Raw genomic sequence first — 20,429 nt, forward strand, 5'->3', positions numbered from 1 at the left:
AACACAACACTGAATGTGAAACATACCTATTATCAAACATAACACTGAATGTGAAACATATCTATTATCAAACACAACACTGAATGTGAAACATGCCTATTATCAAACATAACAATGAATGTGAAACAGACCTATTATCAAACATAACACTGAATGTGAAACATACCTATTATCAAACATAACACTGAATGTGAAACATACCTATTATCAAACACAACACTGAATGTGAAACATACCTGTTATCAAAGCACATCACTGAATGTGAAACATACCTATTATCAAACACAACAATGAAAATAAAACATACCTGTTATCAAACACAACAGTGAATGTGAAACATACCTATTATCAAACACAACACTGAATGTGAAACATACCTATTATCAAACACAACACTGAATGTGAAACATACCTATTATCAAACACAACACTGAATGTGAAACATACCTATTATCAAACATAACACTGAATGTGAAACATGCATGTTATCAAAGCACATCAGTGAATGTGAAACATGCATGTTATCAAACATAACACTGAATGTGAAACATGCATGTTATCAAACACATCACTGAATGTGAAACATACCTATTATCAAACATAACACTGAATGTGAAACATACCTATTATCAAACATAACACTGAATGTGAAACATGCATGTTATCAAACACATCACTGAATGTGAAACATACCTATTATCAAACACAACACTGAATGTGAAACATGCCTATTATCAAACATAACACTGAATGTGAAACATGCATGTTATCAAACACATCACTGAATGTGAAACATACCTATTATCAAACATAACACTGAATGTGAAACATACCTATTATCAAACATAATACTGAATGTGAAACATACCTATTATCAAACACAACACTGAATGTGAAACATACCTGTTATCAAAGCACATCACTGAATGTGAAACATACCTATTATCAAACACAACAATGAAAATGAAACATACCTATTATCAAACATAACACTGAATGTGAAACATGCATGTTATCAAAGCACATCACTGAATGTGAAACATGCATGTTATCAAACATAACACTGAATGTGAAACATACCTATTATCAAACACAACACTGAATGTGAAACATACCTGTTATCAAAGCACATCACTGAATGTGAAACATACCTATTATCAAACACAACAATGAAAATAAAACATACCTGTTATCAAACACAACACTGAATGTGAAACATACCTATTATCAAACACAACACTGAATGTGAAACATACCTATTATCAAACACAACACTGAATGTGAAACATACCTATTATCAAAGTACAACACTGAATGTGAAACATACCTATTATCAAAGCACAACACTGAATGTGAAACATACCTATTATCAAAGCACATCACTGAATGTGAAACATACCTATTATCAAACACAACAATGAAAATAAAACATACCTGTTATCAAACACAACACTGAATGTGAAACATACCTATTATCAAACACAACACTGAATGTGAAACATACCTATTATCAAACACAACACTGAATGTGAAACATACCTATTATCAAAGTACAACACTGAATGTGAAACATACCTATTATCAAACACAACACTGAATGTGAAACATACCTATTATCAAAGCACATCACTGAATGTGAAACATACCTATTATCAAACATAACACTGAATGTGAAACATACCTGTTATCAAACACAACACTGAATGTGAAACATACCTGTTATCAAACATAACACTGAATGTGAAACATACCTATTATCAAACACAATACTGAATGTGAAACATACCTGTTATCAAAGCACATCACTGAATGTGAAACATACCTATTATCAAACATAACACTGAATGTGAAACATACCTGTTATCAAACATAACACTGAATGTGAAACATACCTATTATCAAACACAAGAATGAATGTGAAACATACCTATTATCAAACACAACACTGAATGTGAAACATACCTATTATCAAACACAACACTGAATGTGAAACATACCTGTTATCAAACACAACACTGAATGTGAAACATACCTATTATCAAACACAACACTGAATGTGAAACATGCATATTATCAAACATAACACTGAATGTGAAACATACCTTTTATCAAACATAACACTGAATGTGAAACATACCTGTTATCAAAGTACATCACTGAATTGGAAACATTGTAATCAAAGTACAACACTGAATGTGAAACATACCTGTTATCAAAGTACATCACTGAATTGGAAACATTGTAATCAAACATAACACTGAATGTGAAACATACCTATTATCAAACACAACACTGAATGTGAAACATAACTATTATCAAACACAACACTGAATGTGAAACATGCCTATTATCAAACATAACACTGAATGTGAAACAGATCTATTATCAAACATAACACTGAATGTGAAACATACCTATTATCAAACACAATACTAAATGTGAAACATTCCTATTATCAAACACAACACTGAATGTGAAACATACCTATTATCAAACATAACACTGAATGTGAAACATATCTATTATCAAACACAACACTGAATGTGAAACATGCCTATTATCAAACATAACAATGAATGTGAAACAGACCTATTATCAAACATAACACTGAATGTGAAACATACCTATTATCAAACATAACACTGAATGTGAAACATACCTATTATCAAACACAACACTGAATGTGAAACATACCTGTTATCAAAGCACATCACTGAATGTGAAACATACCTATTATCAAACACAACAATGAAAATAAAACATACCTGTTATCAAACACAACAGTGAATGTGAAACATACCTATTATCAAACACAACACTGAATGTGAAACATACCTATTATCAAACACAACACTGAATGTGAAACATACCTATTATCAAACACAACACTGAATGTGAAACATACCTATTATCAAACATAACACTGAATGTGAAACATGCATGTTATCAAAGCACATCAGTGAATGTGAAACATGCATGTTATCAAACATAACACTGAATGTGAAACATGCATGTTATCAAACACATCACTGAATGTGAAACATACCTATTATCAAACATAACACTGAATGTGAAACATACCTATTATCAAACATAACACTGAATGTGAAACATGCATGTTATCAAACACATCACTGAATGTGAAACATACCTATTATCAAACACAACACTGAATGTGAAACATGCCTATTATCAAACATAACACTGAATGTGAAACATGCATGTTATCAAACACATCACTGAATGTGAAACATACCTATTATCAAACATAACACTGAATGTGAAACATACCTATTATCAAACATAATACTGAATGTGAAACATACCTATTATCAAACACAACACTGAATGTGAAACATACCTGTTATCAAAGCACATCACTGAATGTGAAACATACCTATTATCAAACACAACAATGAAAATGAAACATACCTATTATCAAACATAACACTGAATGTGAAACATGCATGTTATCAAAGCACATCACTGAATGTGAAACATGCATGTTATCAAACATAACACTGAATGTGAAACATACCTATTATCAAACACAACACTGAATGTGAAACATACCTGTTATCAAAGCACATCACTGAATGTGAAACATACCTATTATCAAACACAACAATGAAAATAAAACATACCTGTTATCAAACACAACACTGAATGTGAAACATACCTATTATCAAACACAACACTGAATGTGAAACATACCTATTATCAAACACAACACTGAATGTGAAACATACCTATTATCAAAGTACAACACTGAATGTGAAACATACCTATTATCAAAGCACAACACTGAATGTGAAACATACCTATTATCAAAGCACATCACTGAATGTGAAACATACCTATTATCAAACACAACAATGAAAATAAAACATACCTGTTATCAAACACAACACTGAATGTGAAACATACCTATTATCAAACACAACACTGAATGTGAAACATACCTATTATCAAACACAACACTGAATGTGAAACATACCTATTATCAAAGTACAACACTGAATGTGAAACATACCTATTATCAAACACAACACTGAATGTGAAACATACCTATTATCAAAGCACATCACTGAATGTGAAACATACCTATTATCAAACATAACACTGAATGTGAAACATACCTATTATCAAACACAACACTGAATGTGAAACATACCTGTTATCAAAGTACAACACTGAATGTGAAACATACCTGTTATCAAAGTACAACACTGAATGTGAAACATACCTGTTATCATGAGTATACTGAATCTACACTAAATCATGTTGTTAATTAGACAGTTTTAATGGACAAATATTTGTAATAATTATATCAAGTGGGGTCTCATTTTACTCATATTATTGTTCTGAATCAGAAAATATTACTCCTTTTCATGTTTCTTTAAAAAAATTATTTTATTAAAATGAATGATTATACTGAATCTACACTAAATCCTGATGTTAATTAGACAGGTTTAATGAATAGATATGTGTAAGAATCATATAAAGTGGGGTCTCATCTTACTGGTTTTGTTCTACTGAATCCATTGATATAATTATTTTTTACACATTTCTTGAAAAAATTTTTTTTTTTTAAGATATCAGGTTTAATGGAAGTTTTGACATTTCACAACAAAACATGTTTATTTATTGTTTATGTAGAATATAAATACAAGTGTGACTGGTCATTTTATTCAGTTTTGACCACTGATTCATGTGATATATATTTTGTTTATATTTATTACACAACATTGTCCAGTTATCAGACAAGTTTTGATGTCAGTTGTATTATTCCAGGGTAGAGGATGGACAGCATTAATGTGGGCTGCCAGTGAAGGACAGCTGGAGGTCTGTAGACTTCTCATTGATACAGGATGTAAGATCAACACCACAAATGTATGTTATCTACTAAGTCTGATCACATTACTATTAATCAACACTAAATTATGTTGTTAATCAGACAGGTTTAATGAACAAATATTTGTAATAATTATATCAAGTGGGGTCTCATTTTACTCATATTATTGTTCTGAATAAAAATATATATCTTCTTTTATGTTTCTTTAAAAAAAATATTTTATTAAAATGAATGATTATACTGAATCTACACTAAATCCTGTTGTTAATTAGACAGTTTTAATGAACAAATATTTGTAAGAATCATATAAAGTGGGGTCTCATTTTACTTGTTTTGTTCTACTGAATCCATTGATATAATTATTTTACACATTTCTTGAAAAAAAAATTTTTTAAGATATCAGGTTTAATGGAAGTTTTGACATTTCACAACAAAACATGTTTATTTATTGTTTATGTAGAATATAAATACAAGTGTGACTGGTCATTTTATTCAGTTTTGACCACTGATTCATGTGATATATATTTTGTTTATATTTATTACACAACATTGTCCAGTTTATCAGACAAGTTTTGATGTCAGTTGTATTATTCCAGGTTGGTGGATTGACAGCATTAATGAGGGCTGCCATGGGAGGATACCTGGAGATCTGCAGACTTCTCATTGATACAGGATGTAAGATCGACACCACAGATGTATGTTATCTACTTAGTCTGATCACATTACTATTAATCTACAGAAAATCATGTTGTTAATTAGACAGGTTTAATGAACAAATATTTGTAATAATTATATCAAGTGGGGTCTCATTTTACTCATATTATTGTTCTGAATCAGAAAATATTACTCTTTTTCATGTTTCTTTAAAAAAATTATTTTATTAAAATGAATGATTATACTGAATCTACACTAAATCCTGATGTTAATTAGACAGTTTTAATGAACAAATATGTGTAAGAATCATATAAAGTGGGGTCTCATTTTACTTGTTTTGTTCTACTGAATCCATTGATATAATTATTTTACACATTTCTTGAAAAAAATTTTTTTTTAAGATATCAGGTTTAATGGAAGTTTTGACATTTCACAACAAAACACGTTTATTTATTGTTTATATACAATATAAATACAAGTGTGACTGGTCATTTTATTCAGTTTTGACCACTGATTCATGTGATATATATTTTGTTTATATTTATTACACAACATTGTCCAGTTTATCAGACAAGTTTTAATGTCAGTTGTAGGATATGTTGTATATTATTGATATTGATAACAAAGTATTGTCCATAATATTGACATGTTATTACGTTATATTATAGAGAGATGGATACACAGCTTTACATATAGCTGCTCTGAATGGACATTTACAGATCACAAGATGTCTAGTAGAAGTAGGTGCCAGTCCCTTGGTTACAACACATGAGGTAATATTTTATAGTATATACCCAGTGTTCAACTATTAAGTAATGAATCACTAAAATGATGTATGAGATATATTTGGTCAAATTGATTCTTTTTCAAGGCAATAGTCAAAAGTCATCTGATCCTTTAAATTTAACTTAAGATATGAAAAAGTTTTATGGAGGGTGTGGATACAGACATAGGAGGGTGTGGATAGGGTATACAGATATAGGAGGGTGTATATGGGGTATACACATACAGGAGGGTGAGGATGGGGTATACACATATAGGATGGTGTGGATGGGGTATACACATATAGGAGGGTGTGGATGGGGTATAGAGGTTTAGGAGGGTGTGAAGGGGTAATACAGATATAGGAGGGGTAGATGGGGTATACACATATAGGAGAGTGTGAATGGAATATACAGGAATAGGAAGGTGTGGATGGGGTATACACATATAGAAGGGTGTGGATGGGGTATAGACATATAGGAGGGTGTGGATGGGGTATACACATATAGGAGAGTGTGAATGGAATATACAGGAATAGGAAGGTGTGGATGGGGTATACACATATAGGAGGGTGTGGATGGGGTATAGAGGTTGAGAAGGGTGTGGAGGGGTAATACAGATATAGGAGGGGATGGATAGGGTATACACCTATAGGAAGGTGTGGATCGGGTATACACATATAGGAGGGTGTGGACGGGGTATAGAGGTTGAGTAGGGTGTGGAGGGGTAATACAGATATAGGAGGGGATGGATAGGGTATACACCTATAGGAAGGTGTGGATCGGGTATACACATATAGGAGGGTGTGGACGGGGTATAGAGGTTGAGAAGGGTGTGGAGGGGTAATACAGATACAGGAGGATGTGGATTGGATATACTGATATAGGAGGGTGTGGATGGGGAATACTGATATAGGAAAGAGTGGATGGGTAATACAGATATAGGAGTGTGTGGATGGGGTATACAGATAAAGAAGGGTGTGGATTGGGTAGGGTATAGATGGGGTATACAGATATAGGAGGATGGGGATTGGGTATACAGATATAGAGAAAAAAGTAGTATTACATCTTCCCGGCTTTAGGTTGGCCTTTTGTGTACCCAAGGCAGGTGAAGGAAATCAACTTAGAAGCGCTGTGATTAGATGTAAGGGTACAATATATATTTTTATAAGTTTTACCCTTGTCCGTCTGTAAGTACGTCCGTCCGTGCGTCCAAAAATTGGTTTCTGTTCTCTAACTTGAGTTTGCCTTAACCAAATGTTATGAAACTCATAAACAATGCTAATTACCACAAAACTGAGATCAAGTTTGAATTTTGGTGGCGTCACTTTAACCGTTCTAGAGTTATGCCCCTTTATAAATGGAAATGGAAAATTTTTAGTTTCCGTTCTCTAACTTAAGTTTGCTTCAACCAAATTTTATGAAACTTATAACAATGCTTATTACCAATAAATACAGATCAAGTTTGAATTTTGGTAGCATCACTCTAACCGTTCTAGAGTTATGCCCCTTTATATAAATGGAAAAATTACAAAAATTTTAGTTTCCGTTCTCTTACTTGAGTTTGCTTCAACCAAATGTTATGAAACTTATACACAATGCTTATTACCACAAAACACAGATCAAGTTTGAATTTTGGTGTCGTCACTTTAACCGTCCTAGAGTTATGCCACTTTATAAATGGAAAAATTGCAAAATTTTTAGTTTCCGTTCTCTAACTTAAGTTTGCCTCAACCAAATTTTATGAAACATATACACAATGCTTATTACCACAAAATAAAGATCAAGTTTGAATTTTGGTGGGGTCACTTTAACCATTCTCCAGTTATGCCCTTTATAAATGGAAAAAATGCAAAATTTTTAGTAAAACACAGATCAAGTTTGAATGTTGGTGGCGTCACTTTTACTGTTCTAGAGTTATACCCCTTTATAAATGGAAAAATTGCAAAATTTTTATTTTTTTCTAAATATCAATTAATTTTTGAAATTGGAGTTATATTCCTTTGTCCATGATTATAGTTGAATCAACTACAATCAATGCTTTATACAAAGCAATGTTTAATTTTTACTTCCACTGATAAAACACAGATCAAGTTGAATTTGGGTAGTGTCACTTTAACCATTATTGAGTTATGCCCCTTTGTAAATCGAAAGATTGCAAAATTTTTAGTTTCCATTCTGTAACTTAAGTTTGCCCCAACCAAACATTATGAAACCTATACACAATATTCATTACCACAAAACTAAGATCAAGTACAAATTTTTTGTTTCCGTTTTCGAACTTTAGTTTGCCTCAACCAAATGTTATGAAACTTATACACAATGCTTATTACTACATAATACAGATTAAGTACAAAATTTGGTGAGAACACTTTTACCATTCTTGAGTTATGTCCCTTTATAAACATAAAAATTGCTGAATTTTTAGTTTCCGTTCTCTAACTTTATTTTATTTATCTATGAATAACTGCAGTGTGTATATTTTCAATATAAATTTTGAAACCCATTTAAATATTTTTTCACCCCGTTTTCACCCGGATTCTTTAGCCTTCAGACTGATTTCCTTTGAAATACCGGCAAATTCGTAATTCTTCCTTTACAAGAAGTTCAACTAGCTGTGTAAACTAAAATTAAGTGACCCATTTCAGTGCATGGCTTTATTTGACAGCTTTGGTGTCAAACACACTGTTAATTAACACCAATTACCTTAGCTTTAGGTCAAAAATAATTTGTGTATTTCAAAGTTGTTTCACAAAAAATTTAATTACTTCACCTTTTTGTCACCTTTCACAATATACTCCTTAAATTTATGTTTATTTTTGTAAAAAAGGTTAAATCTAAAACAAATTGAATGCAAATACATATAAGATTATTACTTATTATTTTTCTACCTTAGAACAATTAGAAAATAAATAGTTGAAAATTATTAGGGCCTCACCGAATGGCAGACGCCCTATAGTGATCAATCTGTCCGTCCATCTGTCCGTCCTTCCGTCTGTAACAAATTGTGTCTGCTCTATATCTAGAGAACTGGAATGATTTCAAAGTTTATACTTGACATGTATATAAACCAACACCAGAGGGTGTGTCATAATGTATGTACAACTTCCTAGGTCAAAGGTCAAGGTCAAAAACTTTGGTTTAAGTTGACAACCCCATGTCCTATGGTAAAGATCGTGTCCGCTCTATATCTTGAGAACTGTTATGATTTCAAAGTTTATACTTGACATGTATATAAACAAACACCATAGGGTGTGTCATAATTTATATACATCTTCCTAGGTCAAAGGTCAAGGTCATAAACTTTGGTTTCAGTTGACAACCACATGTCCAATGATAAAGATACAAATTTTTTACCTCATGTTATTCTCAGCGGGGCCCACAGAGATGGCTCCCATCTCAATGATATCTAGTTTTTTTCATCTCTACTTCCTTTAAATGTTTAACTTTTTTTTATTATACTCTAATATCAACTACCGTGCGAGGGCTGTATAGCCAGTCAAGGTCTTTAATAACCCCCATCATCATCTCTAGAAATAATGTATAAAACTCTACAGATAGACATGATAGATGCATACTGAGCTCCTTGTGACTTGTGAATTGAATATAATCAAGGAAATTGTTAAAGTGTTAAACATTGATCTATCATAGCCAGAAGTGCATTGATAATAATACTTTAAAATTATTTTCAGTTAATACTTTACCATTACTTTTCATGGTTTGGAAATTGCTTGTTTTAAAATATAAAAAAATGTCCCCTAAAATACTTAAATTCAGCTGGAAAAAAGTTCGTAAGCGTTATGACCTGAGATTTTATTAGGGTACAATATATATATTTTTTTTTTTATCTATGAATAACTGCAGTGTGTATATTTACAATATAAATTTTGAAACCCATTGAAATATATTCTAGAGAATTGTTCGAAAAGACTTCCAAAATTTCTTAAATTTGGTGTAAAATGAAGGTGGGCATGGATAACATAAACAAGCTCCATTGGAAGTTGGTCATGATACATTTGACCTCAAGTTTTAAAACAGAATAATAAAGTACTAATACCACACATAACTGTTTTGTCCGGGTTTTTATTATAAAAAGTGGTAAATTTAGAAAATGTTAGTATTGTCGCCTATGGCAGAATAAATAGTACCGTTTTCCCTATAGGAGGGTGTGGATGGGGTATACAGATATAAGAGGGTGTGGATTGGGTATACAGATATAGGGGGGTTTGGATGGGTAATACAGATATAGGAGGATGTAGATGTGGTATACAGATATAGGAGGGTGTGGATGGGGTATACAGATATAGGAGGGTTTGGATGAGTAATACAGGTATTAGAGGGTGTTGATTGGGTATACAGATATAGGAGGGTTTGGATTGGTAAAACAGATATAGGAGGGTTCGGATGGGTAATACAAATATATAGGAGGGTTTAAATCGGGTATACAGATATAGGAGGGTTTGGATGGGGTATACAGATATAGGAAGGTTTAAATGGGGTATACAGATATAGGAGGGTGTGGATAGGTAATACAGATATAGGAGGGTTTGGATGGGGTATACAGATATAGGAGGGTTTGTATGGGTAGAATTAATGAATAGAAAAGGATTGGGTACAAAAATATAAAAAATAGAGAATAATATTGGGATGTTAAAAATATAAAGAACTGTGAATAATGTGCCCACAAAATTAGAAAAGATAGTTAAAAATGAAGACCCCCAAACTCATCCACACCTCATGTAGACATTAGGATGCATTTACCAATCTTCAGACTGCAAAGAAAATAACAGGACCAAATGGTGACAGATGGAACTTTTATTCTGATTCTTTAAAAAAAAGAGTTAAAAGCCTATTTAAAGTCTTCACAAAATTGTGAAAAATAATCGAAATGTCGTCTCATGAGTTATATATATATGGTTAGCATCTGTTAAGATAAAATTAATCACCACTCAGCTGCTACTGGTCTTACTAATTGTAAGATATTATGTGTTACAGAAGCCTTCTTTGTAACAGGTGAAAGCAATATAAAGATTTGTCTGTATTTCAGGGTCAGACGCCATACGATCTAGCAGCAGAATATAAATCTCTCCAGTATAAAGAAGTGATGGAATACTTACAGGTACATATAGTGATAGATATGGTGTTGAATTACAAACGCTTACACTTAGAATGAATCAAGTAGAAAATAAGTTACAAATTATAAAGAAATATAAAACTAAGAAATCAAATGCCGCAAAACCAAAATACTTCAGGAGAGAAATCTTACAAAATTGGTTTTAAACAAACAATTTAAAATTCTAATGCAATTATTTGTTATCACCATTTTGATTGGACAACATCATATATTTGGGGCGCTAAATCCACACTTAACAAGCTTTTAACTAAGCTTAGTTGTCATGTTTCAATTCAGGAATTTATTATTATGTGATTTCTTCAATATTCAACAAAATTAGCAGATGTTTTTTATTTCATATTCTAGAGCAAACAAGACGAGAGCAAGTTTTGTTAATTTTTATTAATAAATTGTTTTTGGTTTTTGATTTGGAGATGTACGGCGGCCGGCGGGGGGGGGTGGCTGCCAAACAAAAATTTTTGTGGTCGTATATTGGTATGATGTTGGCGTCGTCGTCGTCGTCCGAAGACACATTAGTTTTCGCACTCTAACTTTAGTTTAAGTGAATGGATCTCAATGAAATTTTACCATAAGGTTCAATACCACAAAAGGAAGGTGGGGATTGATTTTGGGGGTAATGGTACCAACAGTTAAGGAATTAGGGGCCAAAAGGGGCCAAAAATAAGCATTTTTGTAACTTCCAGACATAACTTGTGTGTTAGTGTATGGATCTCTCTGACATTGTGCCACAAGGTTCCATATCACAAAGGGAATGCTGGGATTGATTTTGGGGGTAATTGCCTCAAAATTTTAGGAATAAGGGGCCAAAAAAGGGGCAAAAAACAAGCATTTTTATATGGACAAATACTTTAGTACAAAACATAATTTAAAGCAGTGTAAGGGAGATAAATCAAATTCATCATTAGAATTACCTCCCTTACACTGCTTTTAAATTATGTATAAAGTAATGGTTAATGAACAATTAAGACCAAAAAAAAGAAATTGTGGGGGGTCAAATTTTTCTTATTTCAGATTTCAGAAATTAAAAAGAATTATTCTTCAAATATTATTTTTTTTTCAAATTTCAAATATTGAAAAATTTCAAGAAGTAATCTTTAATTGCACAGTATGGCGCATTAGATTTGTAAAATCTTTGACCACATTTATTTATTTGTTATGCCAAATCTGACTGTGTATTTAGATTTTTAATTTTGGGGTCCAGTTTTCAAATTGGTCTACATTAAGGTCCAAAGGGTCCAAAATTAAACTTAGTTTGATTTTAACAAAAATTGAATTCTTGGGGTTCTTTGATATGCTGAATCTAAACATGTATTTAGATATTTGATTTCGGGCCCAGTTTTCAAGTTGGTCCAAATTGGGGTCCAAAATTAAACTTTGTTTGATTTCAACATAAATTGAATATATTTTATTTATTTGTTATGCCAAATCTGACTGTGTATTTAGATTTTTAATTTTGGGGTCCAGTTTTCAAATTGGTCTACATTAAGGTCCAAAGGGTCCAAAATTAAACTTAGTTTGATTTTAACAAAAATTGAATTCTTGGGGTTCTTTGATATGCTGAATCTAAACATGTATTTAGATTTTTGATTTCGGGCCCAGTTTTCAAGTTGGTCCAAATTGGGGTCCAAAATTAAACTTTGTTTGATTTCAACATAAATTGAATATATGGGGTCCTTTGATATGCCGAATCTAACCATGTATTTAGATTTTTCATTTTGGGTCCAGTTTTCAAATTGGTCTACATTAAGGTCCAAAGGGTCCAAAATTAAACTTAGTTTGATTTTAACAATAATTGAATATATGGGGTTCTTTGATATGCTGATTCTAAACATGTATTTAGATTTTTGATTTCGGGCCCATTTTTCAAGTTGATCCAAATAGGGGTCCAAAATTAAACTTTTGTTTGATTTCGACAATAATTGAATATATGGGGTTCTTTGATATGCTGAATCTAACCATGTATTTAGATTTTTTATTTGTGGGCCCGGCTATCAAATTGGTTCATATTGAGGTCAAAAGGGTCCAAAATTAAACTTTGTTTTATTTCATCAAAAATTGAATTATTGGGGTTCTTTGATATGCCAAATCTAACCGCGTATTTAGATTTTTAATTTAGGGTCCAGTTTTCAAATTGGTCTACATTAAGGTTCAAAGGGTCCAAAATTAAACTTAGTTTAATTTTAACAAAAATTGAATCCTTGGGGTTCTTTGATATGCTGAATCTAAACATGTATTTAGATTTTTGATTTCGGTCCCAGTTTTCAAGTTGGTCCAAATTGGGGTCCAAAATTAAACTTTGTTTGATTTCAACATAAATTGAATATATTTGTTTATTTGTTATGCCAAATCTGACTGTGTATTTAGATTTTTAATTTTGGGGTCCAGTTTTCAAATTGGTCTACATTAAGGTCCAAAGGGTCCAAAATTAAACTTAGTTTGATTTTAACAAAAATTAAATTCTTGGGGTTCTTTGATATGCTGAATCTAAACATGTATTTAGATTTTTGATTTCGGGCCCAGTTTTCAAGTTGGTCCAAATTGGGGTCCAAAATTAAACTTTGTTTGATTTCAACACAAATTGAATATATGGGGTCCTTTGATATGCCGAATCTAACCATGTATTTAGATTTTTCATTTTGGGTCCAGTTTTCAAATTGGTCTACATTAAGGTCCAAAGGGTCCAAAATTAAACTTAGTTTGATTTTAACAATAATTGAATATATGGGGTTCTTTGATATGCTGATTCTAAACATGTATTTAGATTTTTGATTTCGGGCCCATTTTTCAAGTTGATCCAAATAGGGGTCCAAAATTAAACTTTTGTTTGATTTCAACAAAAATTGAATATATTGGGTTCTTTGATATGCTGAATCTAACCATGTATTTAGATTTTTTATTTGTGGGCCCGGCTATCAAATTGGTTCATATTGAGGTCAAAAGGGTCCAAAATTAAACTTTGTTTTATTTCATCAAAAATTGAATTATTGGGGTTCTTTGATATGCCAAATCTAACCGCGTATTTAGATTTTTAATTTAGGGTCCAGTTTTCAAATTGGTCTACATTAAGGTTCAAAGGGTCCAAAATTAAACTTAGTTTAATTTTAACAAAAATTGAATTCTTGGGGTTCTTTGATATGCTAAATCTAAACATGTATTTAGATTTTTGATTTCGGTCCCAGTTTTCAAGTTGGTCCAAATTGGGGTCCAAAATTAAACTTAGTTTGATTTCAACAAAAATTGAATATATGGGGTTCTTTGATATGCTGAATCTAACCATGTATTTTGATTTTTTTATTTGTTGGCCCTGCTATCAAATTGGTTCATATTGAGGTCAAAAGGGTCCAAAATTAAACTTTGTTTTATTTCATCAAAAATTGAATTATTGGGGTTCTTTGATATGCCAAATCTAACCGTGTATTTAGATTTTTAATTTTGGGTCCAGTTTTTTAAATTGGTCTACATTAAGGTCCAAAGGGTCCAAAATTAAACTTAGTTTGATTTTAACAAAAATTGAATTCTTGGGATTCTTTGATATGCTGAGTCTAAACATGTGTTTAGATTTTTTATTTCGGGCCCAGTTTTCAAGTTGGTCCAAATTGGGGTCCAAAATTAAACTTTGTTTGATTTCAACAAACATTGAATATATGGGGTTCTTTGATATGCTGAATCTAACCATGTATTTAGATTTTTGGGCCCCGTTATCAAATTGGTCCACATTGAGGTCAAAAGGGTCCAAAATTAAACTTTGTTTTATTTCATCAAAAATTGAATTATTGGGGTTCTTTGATATGTCAAATCTAACTGTGTATATAGATTTTTAATTTTGGGTCCAGTTTTTTAAATTGGTCTACATTAAGGTCCAAAGGGTCCAAAATTTAACTTAGTTTGATTTTAACAAAAATTGAATTCTTGGGGTTCTTTGATATGCTGAATCTAAACATGTGTTTAGATTTTTGATTATGGGCCCAGTTTTCAAGTTGGTCCAAATTGGGGTCCAAAATTAAACTTTGTTTGATTTCAACAAAAATTGAATATATGGGGTTCTTTGATATGCTGAATCTAACCATGTATTTTGATTTTTGGGCCCCGTTATCAAATTGGTCCACATTGAGGTCAAAAGGGTCCAAATTAAACTTTGTTTGATTTCATCAAAAATGGAATTCTTTGGATTCTTTGATATGCTGAATCTTACCATGTATTTAGATTTTGGATATTGGACCATAATAGGTAAATTAAAAAAATTAAAGTTCTTAGACCACATTCATTCTGTTTCAGAAACCTATGCTGTGTCAAATATTTAATCACAATCCAAATTCAGAGCTGTATCAAGCTTGAATGTTGTGTCCATACTTGCCCCAACTGTTCAGGGTTCGACCTCTGCGGTCGTATCAAGCTGCGCCCAGCGGAGCATTTTATTACTATATGAATTTGAGTTATTTCCTTTTGAACAGAAATGGTATAATTAATAATTAATTTCTATGTCATTTGGTCTCTTGTTTATTTTGAGTTATTTCCCTTTGAACAGGAATGATTTAATTAATAATTATCTCATCAAAAATTGAATTCTTGGGGTTCTTTAATATGCTGATTCTAACAATGTACTTAGATTTGGGATATTGGACCATAATAGGTAAATGTCCAATTTCAAATTTTTCATTTCTTTGACCACATTCATTTTGTGTCATAAACCTATGCTGTGTCAAATACTCATTTTTTTATTTTGTATAGAATGCATAAAAATGGAAATAACTGTATTGTATAACTATTTTTAGCTTGGCCTACAATTAATTTGTCCTACTTTAGCAAATATCCTTTTACGTAGCTAACTACTATATCACTAGCCTTTTTACACTCAGGTTATGAGTTTGAGTCCCTCACATGTCAGGTCCTTTGACTTCTTAAATTCACGCAAGTAATCAGTTTTCCACACTATTTGTTGTTATGCTTACAGATGTTGATTTGATAATTGGTATACAGTTTTAGGTTTACCATGACAAATTATAGAACAATTTCTGATTTTGTTCCGGTCTGAAGTTTTGTGCAGAGTTATGGTCCTTTGACTTAGACAATTCAGGAAAGTAATCAGTTTTCAGCATTTTTTATACGACCGCAAAGAATTTTTGCGTTCATATAATGCTACGATGTCAGCGGTGTAGTCGTCGTCGGCATCATCGTCCTTAGACACATTTGGTTCCCGGACAATAACTTTAGTTTAAGTGAATGTCTCTCTATGATCTTTTACCAGAAGGTTCAATACCACAAACGGATGGTTAGGAATGCTTTTGGAGGTTATGGTACCAACAGTTTAAGAATTAGGGCCCAAAAAGGGGCCAAAAACAAGCATTTTTGTAGTTTCCGGACAATAAATTGTGTTTTAGTGTATGGATATCTCTAAAATTGTACTACAAGGTTCCATACCACAAAGGGAAGGCTGGGAATGAGTTAGTTTGGGGGTAATTACTCCTGGGGGGGGGGGGGGTTCAAAAAGTTTGGGGGGATTTTTTTTCAATTTTTTTTGGGGGTTCATATTTTTTTCTTCAAAATTTTTGAAATTTCAAATTTTTTGAAAAGTTTCAAGAAGAAATCTTCAATTGCACAATATTGCAAAATAGCACAGTATTGCGCAACAGCACAGTATTGCGCAATATCACAGTATTGGGCAATATCACAGTATTGTGCAACAGCACAGTATTGCGCAATAGCACAGTATTGGGCAATATCACAGTATTGTGCAATAGCAAGAAATCTTCAATTGCACAGTATTTGGGCAATAGCAAGAAATCTTTAATTGCACAGTATTGCACAAAAGCACAGTATTGCGCACACAGTATTGCGCAATTGCAAGAAATCTTCAGTTCCACAGTATTGCACAATAGCATAGGTATTGCACAATAGCATAGGTATTGCACAATACCACAGTATTGCGCAATAGCACAGTATTGCGCAATAGCACAGTATTGCACAATAGCAAGAAATCTTCAATTGCACAGTATTGCGGAATAGCAGGAAATCTTCAGTTGAAAATAAAGACAAATCTTTTAACCAATTTCAATGGGATTAATTTTAAAGTCTTTAATTTTTGGGTTCTAACCTTGTATTACTATTTTGGATATTGAGCCCCATTTTTAAATTGGTCTACATTGAGGTCAAAAGGGTTCAAAATTTAACTTTGTTTGATTTCATCCAAATTTGTATTATTGCTGTTCTTTGATATGCAGACTAACCGTGCATTTAGATTTTTAATTTTTGGGCAAGCCGTCTTCAAATTGGTCCATATTAAGGTCCAAAGGGCCCCAAATTAAAGTTTAGTTTTAATTTCAAAAAAGAAATGAATTCTAGGGGTTCTTTGATATGCTGAATCTAAGCGTGTATTAGGATTTTTGATTTTGGGCATAGTATTCAAGTTGGTTAAAATTGAATTAATATATGCCCAATCAAACAGTGTTTTAGATTTTAGATTTTGGGCATGTTTTCAAAGTTGGTCCAAATTGTGTTCCAAAATTAAACTTTGTTTGATTTCATCAAAAATTGAATTATCAGTGCTCTTTGGTTTGCCCAACCTTACAATATATTATACCATTTGAATTACCTCCCTTACACTGCTTTTAAATTATGTAGAAAGTAATGAATAATGAACAATTAAGACAATTTAAAAGCAGTTTAAGGGAGGTAATCCAAATACAACGTTTTGATTACCTCCCTTACACTGCTTTTCATGTTTAAAGAAATGCATGTGTATAACGGAAGACCAGTTAATACGCAACAGCATAGTGTATTGCACAAAAGCAAAAAAAAAGGGGGGGTAAATTTTTAAATTTTTTTTGTGGGGGGAGGGAGGGGGGGCAATTCGCAACAGCAAAGTGTATTGCACAAAAGCAAAAAATTGAATATAAATTCAAATCATGTAACCAATTCTAAGTTCTTTGACTACAGTTATTCTGTGTCAGAAACCTTTTATGTTTCAAATATTTAACTGTGCTGGGCTTCGCTAATGTGGCAAATTGCGATTTTTTTTTCATCCGGCGACAAAATATGGCTGCTGGCGATTTTTCTGGCGTCAACATTTCCCTATGTCAAAATGTTTCATTTCTTGACTAACGATAATATTACCGATCTTCATTTACATTGGTAAAAGAAAAAAAATTTAATTGTAAGAAATTTTACCTGGCGACAAGTTTATGACTTTGTTTACGACCCCAAGCTAAGCAACGGTTACAACAGGTGTTATAATTAGTTGTTACAGGTAATCCGTTTATCAGAGGGGTCATTAGTGATCATCAACATTAATTCATTTAAATAGAATTGGTCAGTTGGCATTTGTCATTTCATTTGAAGAAATTTTCATACGGCAACACAATTTGCAACGTTTACCGTAGTTTCATGAAGAAAACGTAATTGACAGAAAGATGAAAACCACAATAACTAATTAAAACACATCATTTTACTTGTATTCCATAAAAAATGGTAAATTCAGACTTGATTTGTCTTTGCCTGCTCTCAATTTTGATACGAAAATAACAAAACTGGATGCCATTGTTGATCGTATTTACTTCTACTGAGTACTGTGTATAATCCTCCGAAGAAGGAGCACACCTGAATAAAGAAAGATAACTCAATTTGATTTTGTCCTAGTATTGAGATACCTACTAAAGATATGTCTACATACTTCTGACTTTAGAATTTATTGGTTTAGGTCTTTTGAGTTATGGGAAAAGTTAAGAGGGTCTTTGTAGCAGGATGGGTACGGTGCTTGGGTCATCATTTTCTGTATTCTTTATTTTTTATACAAATTTTCACTATTCTGTATATCAGTCAGGGGAGTTACTTGTACAAGTGATTTTTAAAATCACTTATTTGCGTGATTTTTTATTTTTGCATAGAAACATAACGATCGGTAAAGAAAATTGAAAATTTAAATTTCCCGCAATTTGTAGCTCGTTGTAATCTCGCGAGATTTTGCGGAAACCACGTGGTTTTCCAAAGATATGGTGGGAAAATACTGTAAACATTGACAAGATAAGGAGTTTACAAAAATTGATTGAAAATGACTAAAAATAGCCTCGAAATATTAATAGTCTGGGGATTTTATAAAATTTTTGCTGATACTGTGAATATTTTTCCGATAAACTTCAACATTTAAACTACGTTTTGACGTTGAAAAATATACGTACTCTCGATTGAAATGCAAGTACTCGCGTGGTCAGAAATTTGGACCTTCTGAAGATTGGAAATCACGCCAATGAGTGATATTTTTTATTCAGGTACAAAAGATCATTTCAGCAAGTGATTTTTGGGAATGGTATTAACTTAAAGGGGATTAACTCCTGACGACTTAAAAAGTTTAAACAATTTCCCCGTGCATGTTTGTCAGAATGTCAGAAATTAATTTTGGCACGATAAAATAAATATGAAATCATTGTGCGTTTTCTTTTTTTATTATAATTTCACACTGCAAACGGAAATATTAAATATTTATTTGATAAATACAGACTTAATAAAGCAGATCTTTTTTACCAAACTTCGTAACAACTAACATGCAAAGATAATTTTTTTTTGCCAGAAATGGTAAACAAATAACTTGCATATTTATCTCCAAGTGTATTTTTTATATAGTTTATTACATTTGTACATGCAGTTGTATAAATTGTGCATATCATGTACTATGTGTTTCAGGAAAATAAACAGATAAACAGTTGCATATATAGACTATGTGATTAACCATTACTGCATTAGGCATTAAATGTTCCATCACATTATCATGCATATTTCATATTTGTTGTTTTTATAAGTCCCCTAACTACAGACAAAGTCGAAGGGGACTTTAGGTTTACACTCCTTCCGTCTGTCTGTCCATCCATCTGTCCGACAAATCAGTTTTCCACACTTTTTTTCTTCATGCTTGAAGATATTGATTTGATATTTGGTATATAGTTTTATTATGACAAGTTACAGATCAAGTTTTCATATTGTTCCGGTCTGATGATTTTGTGCAGAGTTATGGTTCTTGAACTTAAAAATTTCACTC

The 20,429-nt window shown here is 32.0% G+C and overlaps 1 protein-coding gene and 1 long non-coding RNA gene across 2 annotated transcripts in view; both read left to right on the forward strand.

Annotated features, from left to right (window-relative positions):
- LOC127731882 (uncharacterized) overlaps positions 1-4,920 on the forward strand; it is a 70,808-nt gene extending 65,888 nt beyond the window's left edge. The window contains exon 7 of the long non-coding RNA XR_007995880.1: positions 4,795-4,920. This is a non-coding gene — a long non-coding RNA (uncharacterized LOC127731882). The remainder of the gene's footprint in view (positions 1-4,794) is intronic.
- A 362-nt stretch (positions 4,921-5,282) lies between these two features.
- LOC127731871 (death-associated protein kinase dapk-1-like) overlaps positions 5,283-20,429 on the forward strand; it is a 75,550-nt gene continuing 60,403 nt past the window's right edge. Inside the window, exons 1-3 of the mRNA XM_052240739.1 lie at positions 5,283-5,550; positions 6,178-6,282; positions 11,318-11,389. Of these exons, the coding sequence (XP_052096699.1) occupies positions 5,431-5,550; positions 6,178-6,282; positions 11,318-11,389 (297 nt within the window). The 5' untranslated portion in view covers positions 5,283-5,430. The remainder of the gene's footprint in view (positions 5,551-6,177; positions 6,283-11,317; positions 11,390-20,429) is intronic.

Source organism: Mytilus californianus, unplaced genomic scaffold (assembly GCF_021869535.1).
Source record: "Mytilus californianus isolate M0D057914Y unplaced genomic scaffold, xbMytCali1.0.p SCAF_21, whole genome shotgun sequence".
Taxonomy (NCBI): domain Eukaryota; kingdom Metazoa; phylum Mollusca; class Bivalvia; order Mytilida; family Mytilidae; genus Mytilus; species Mytilus californianus.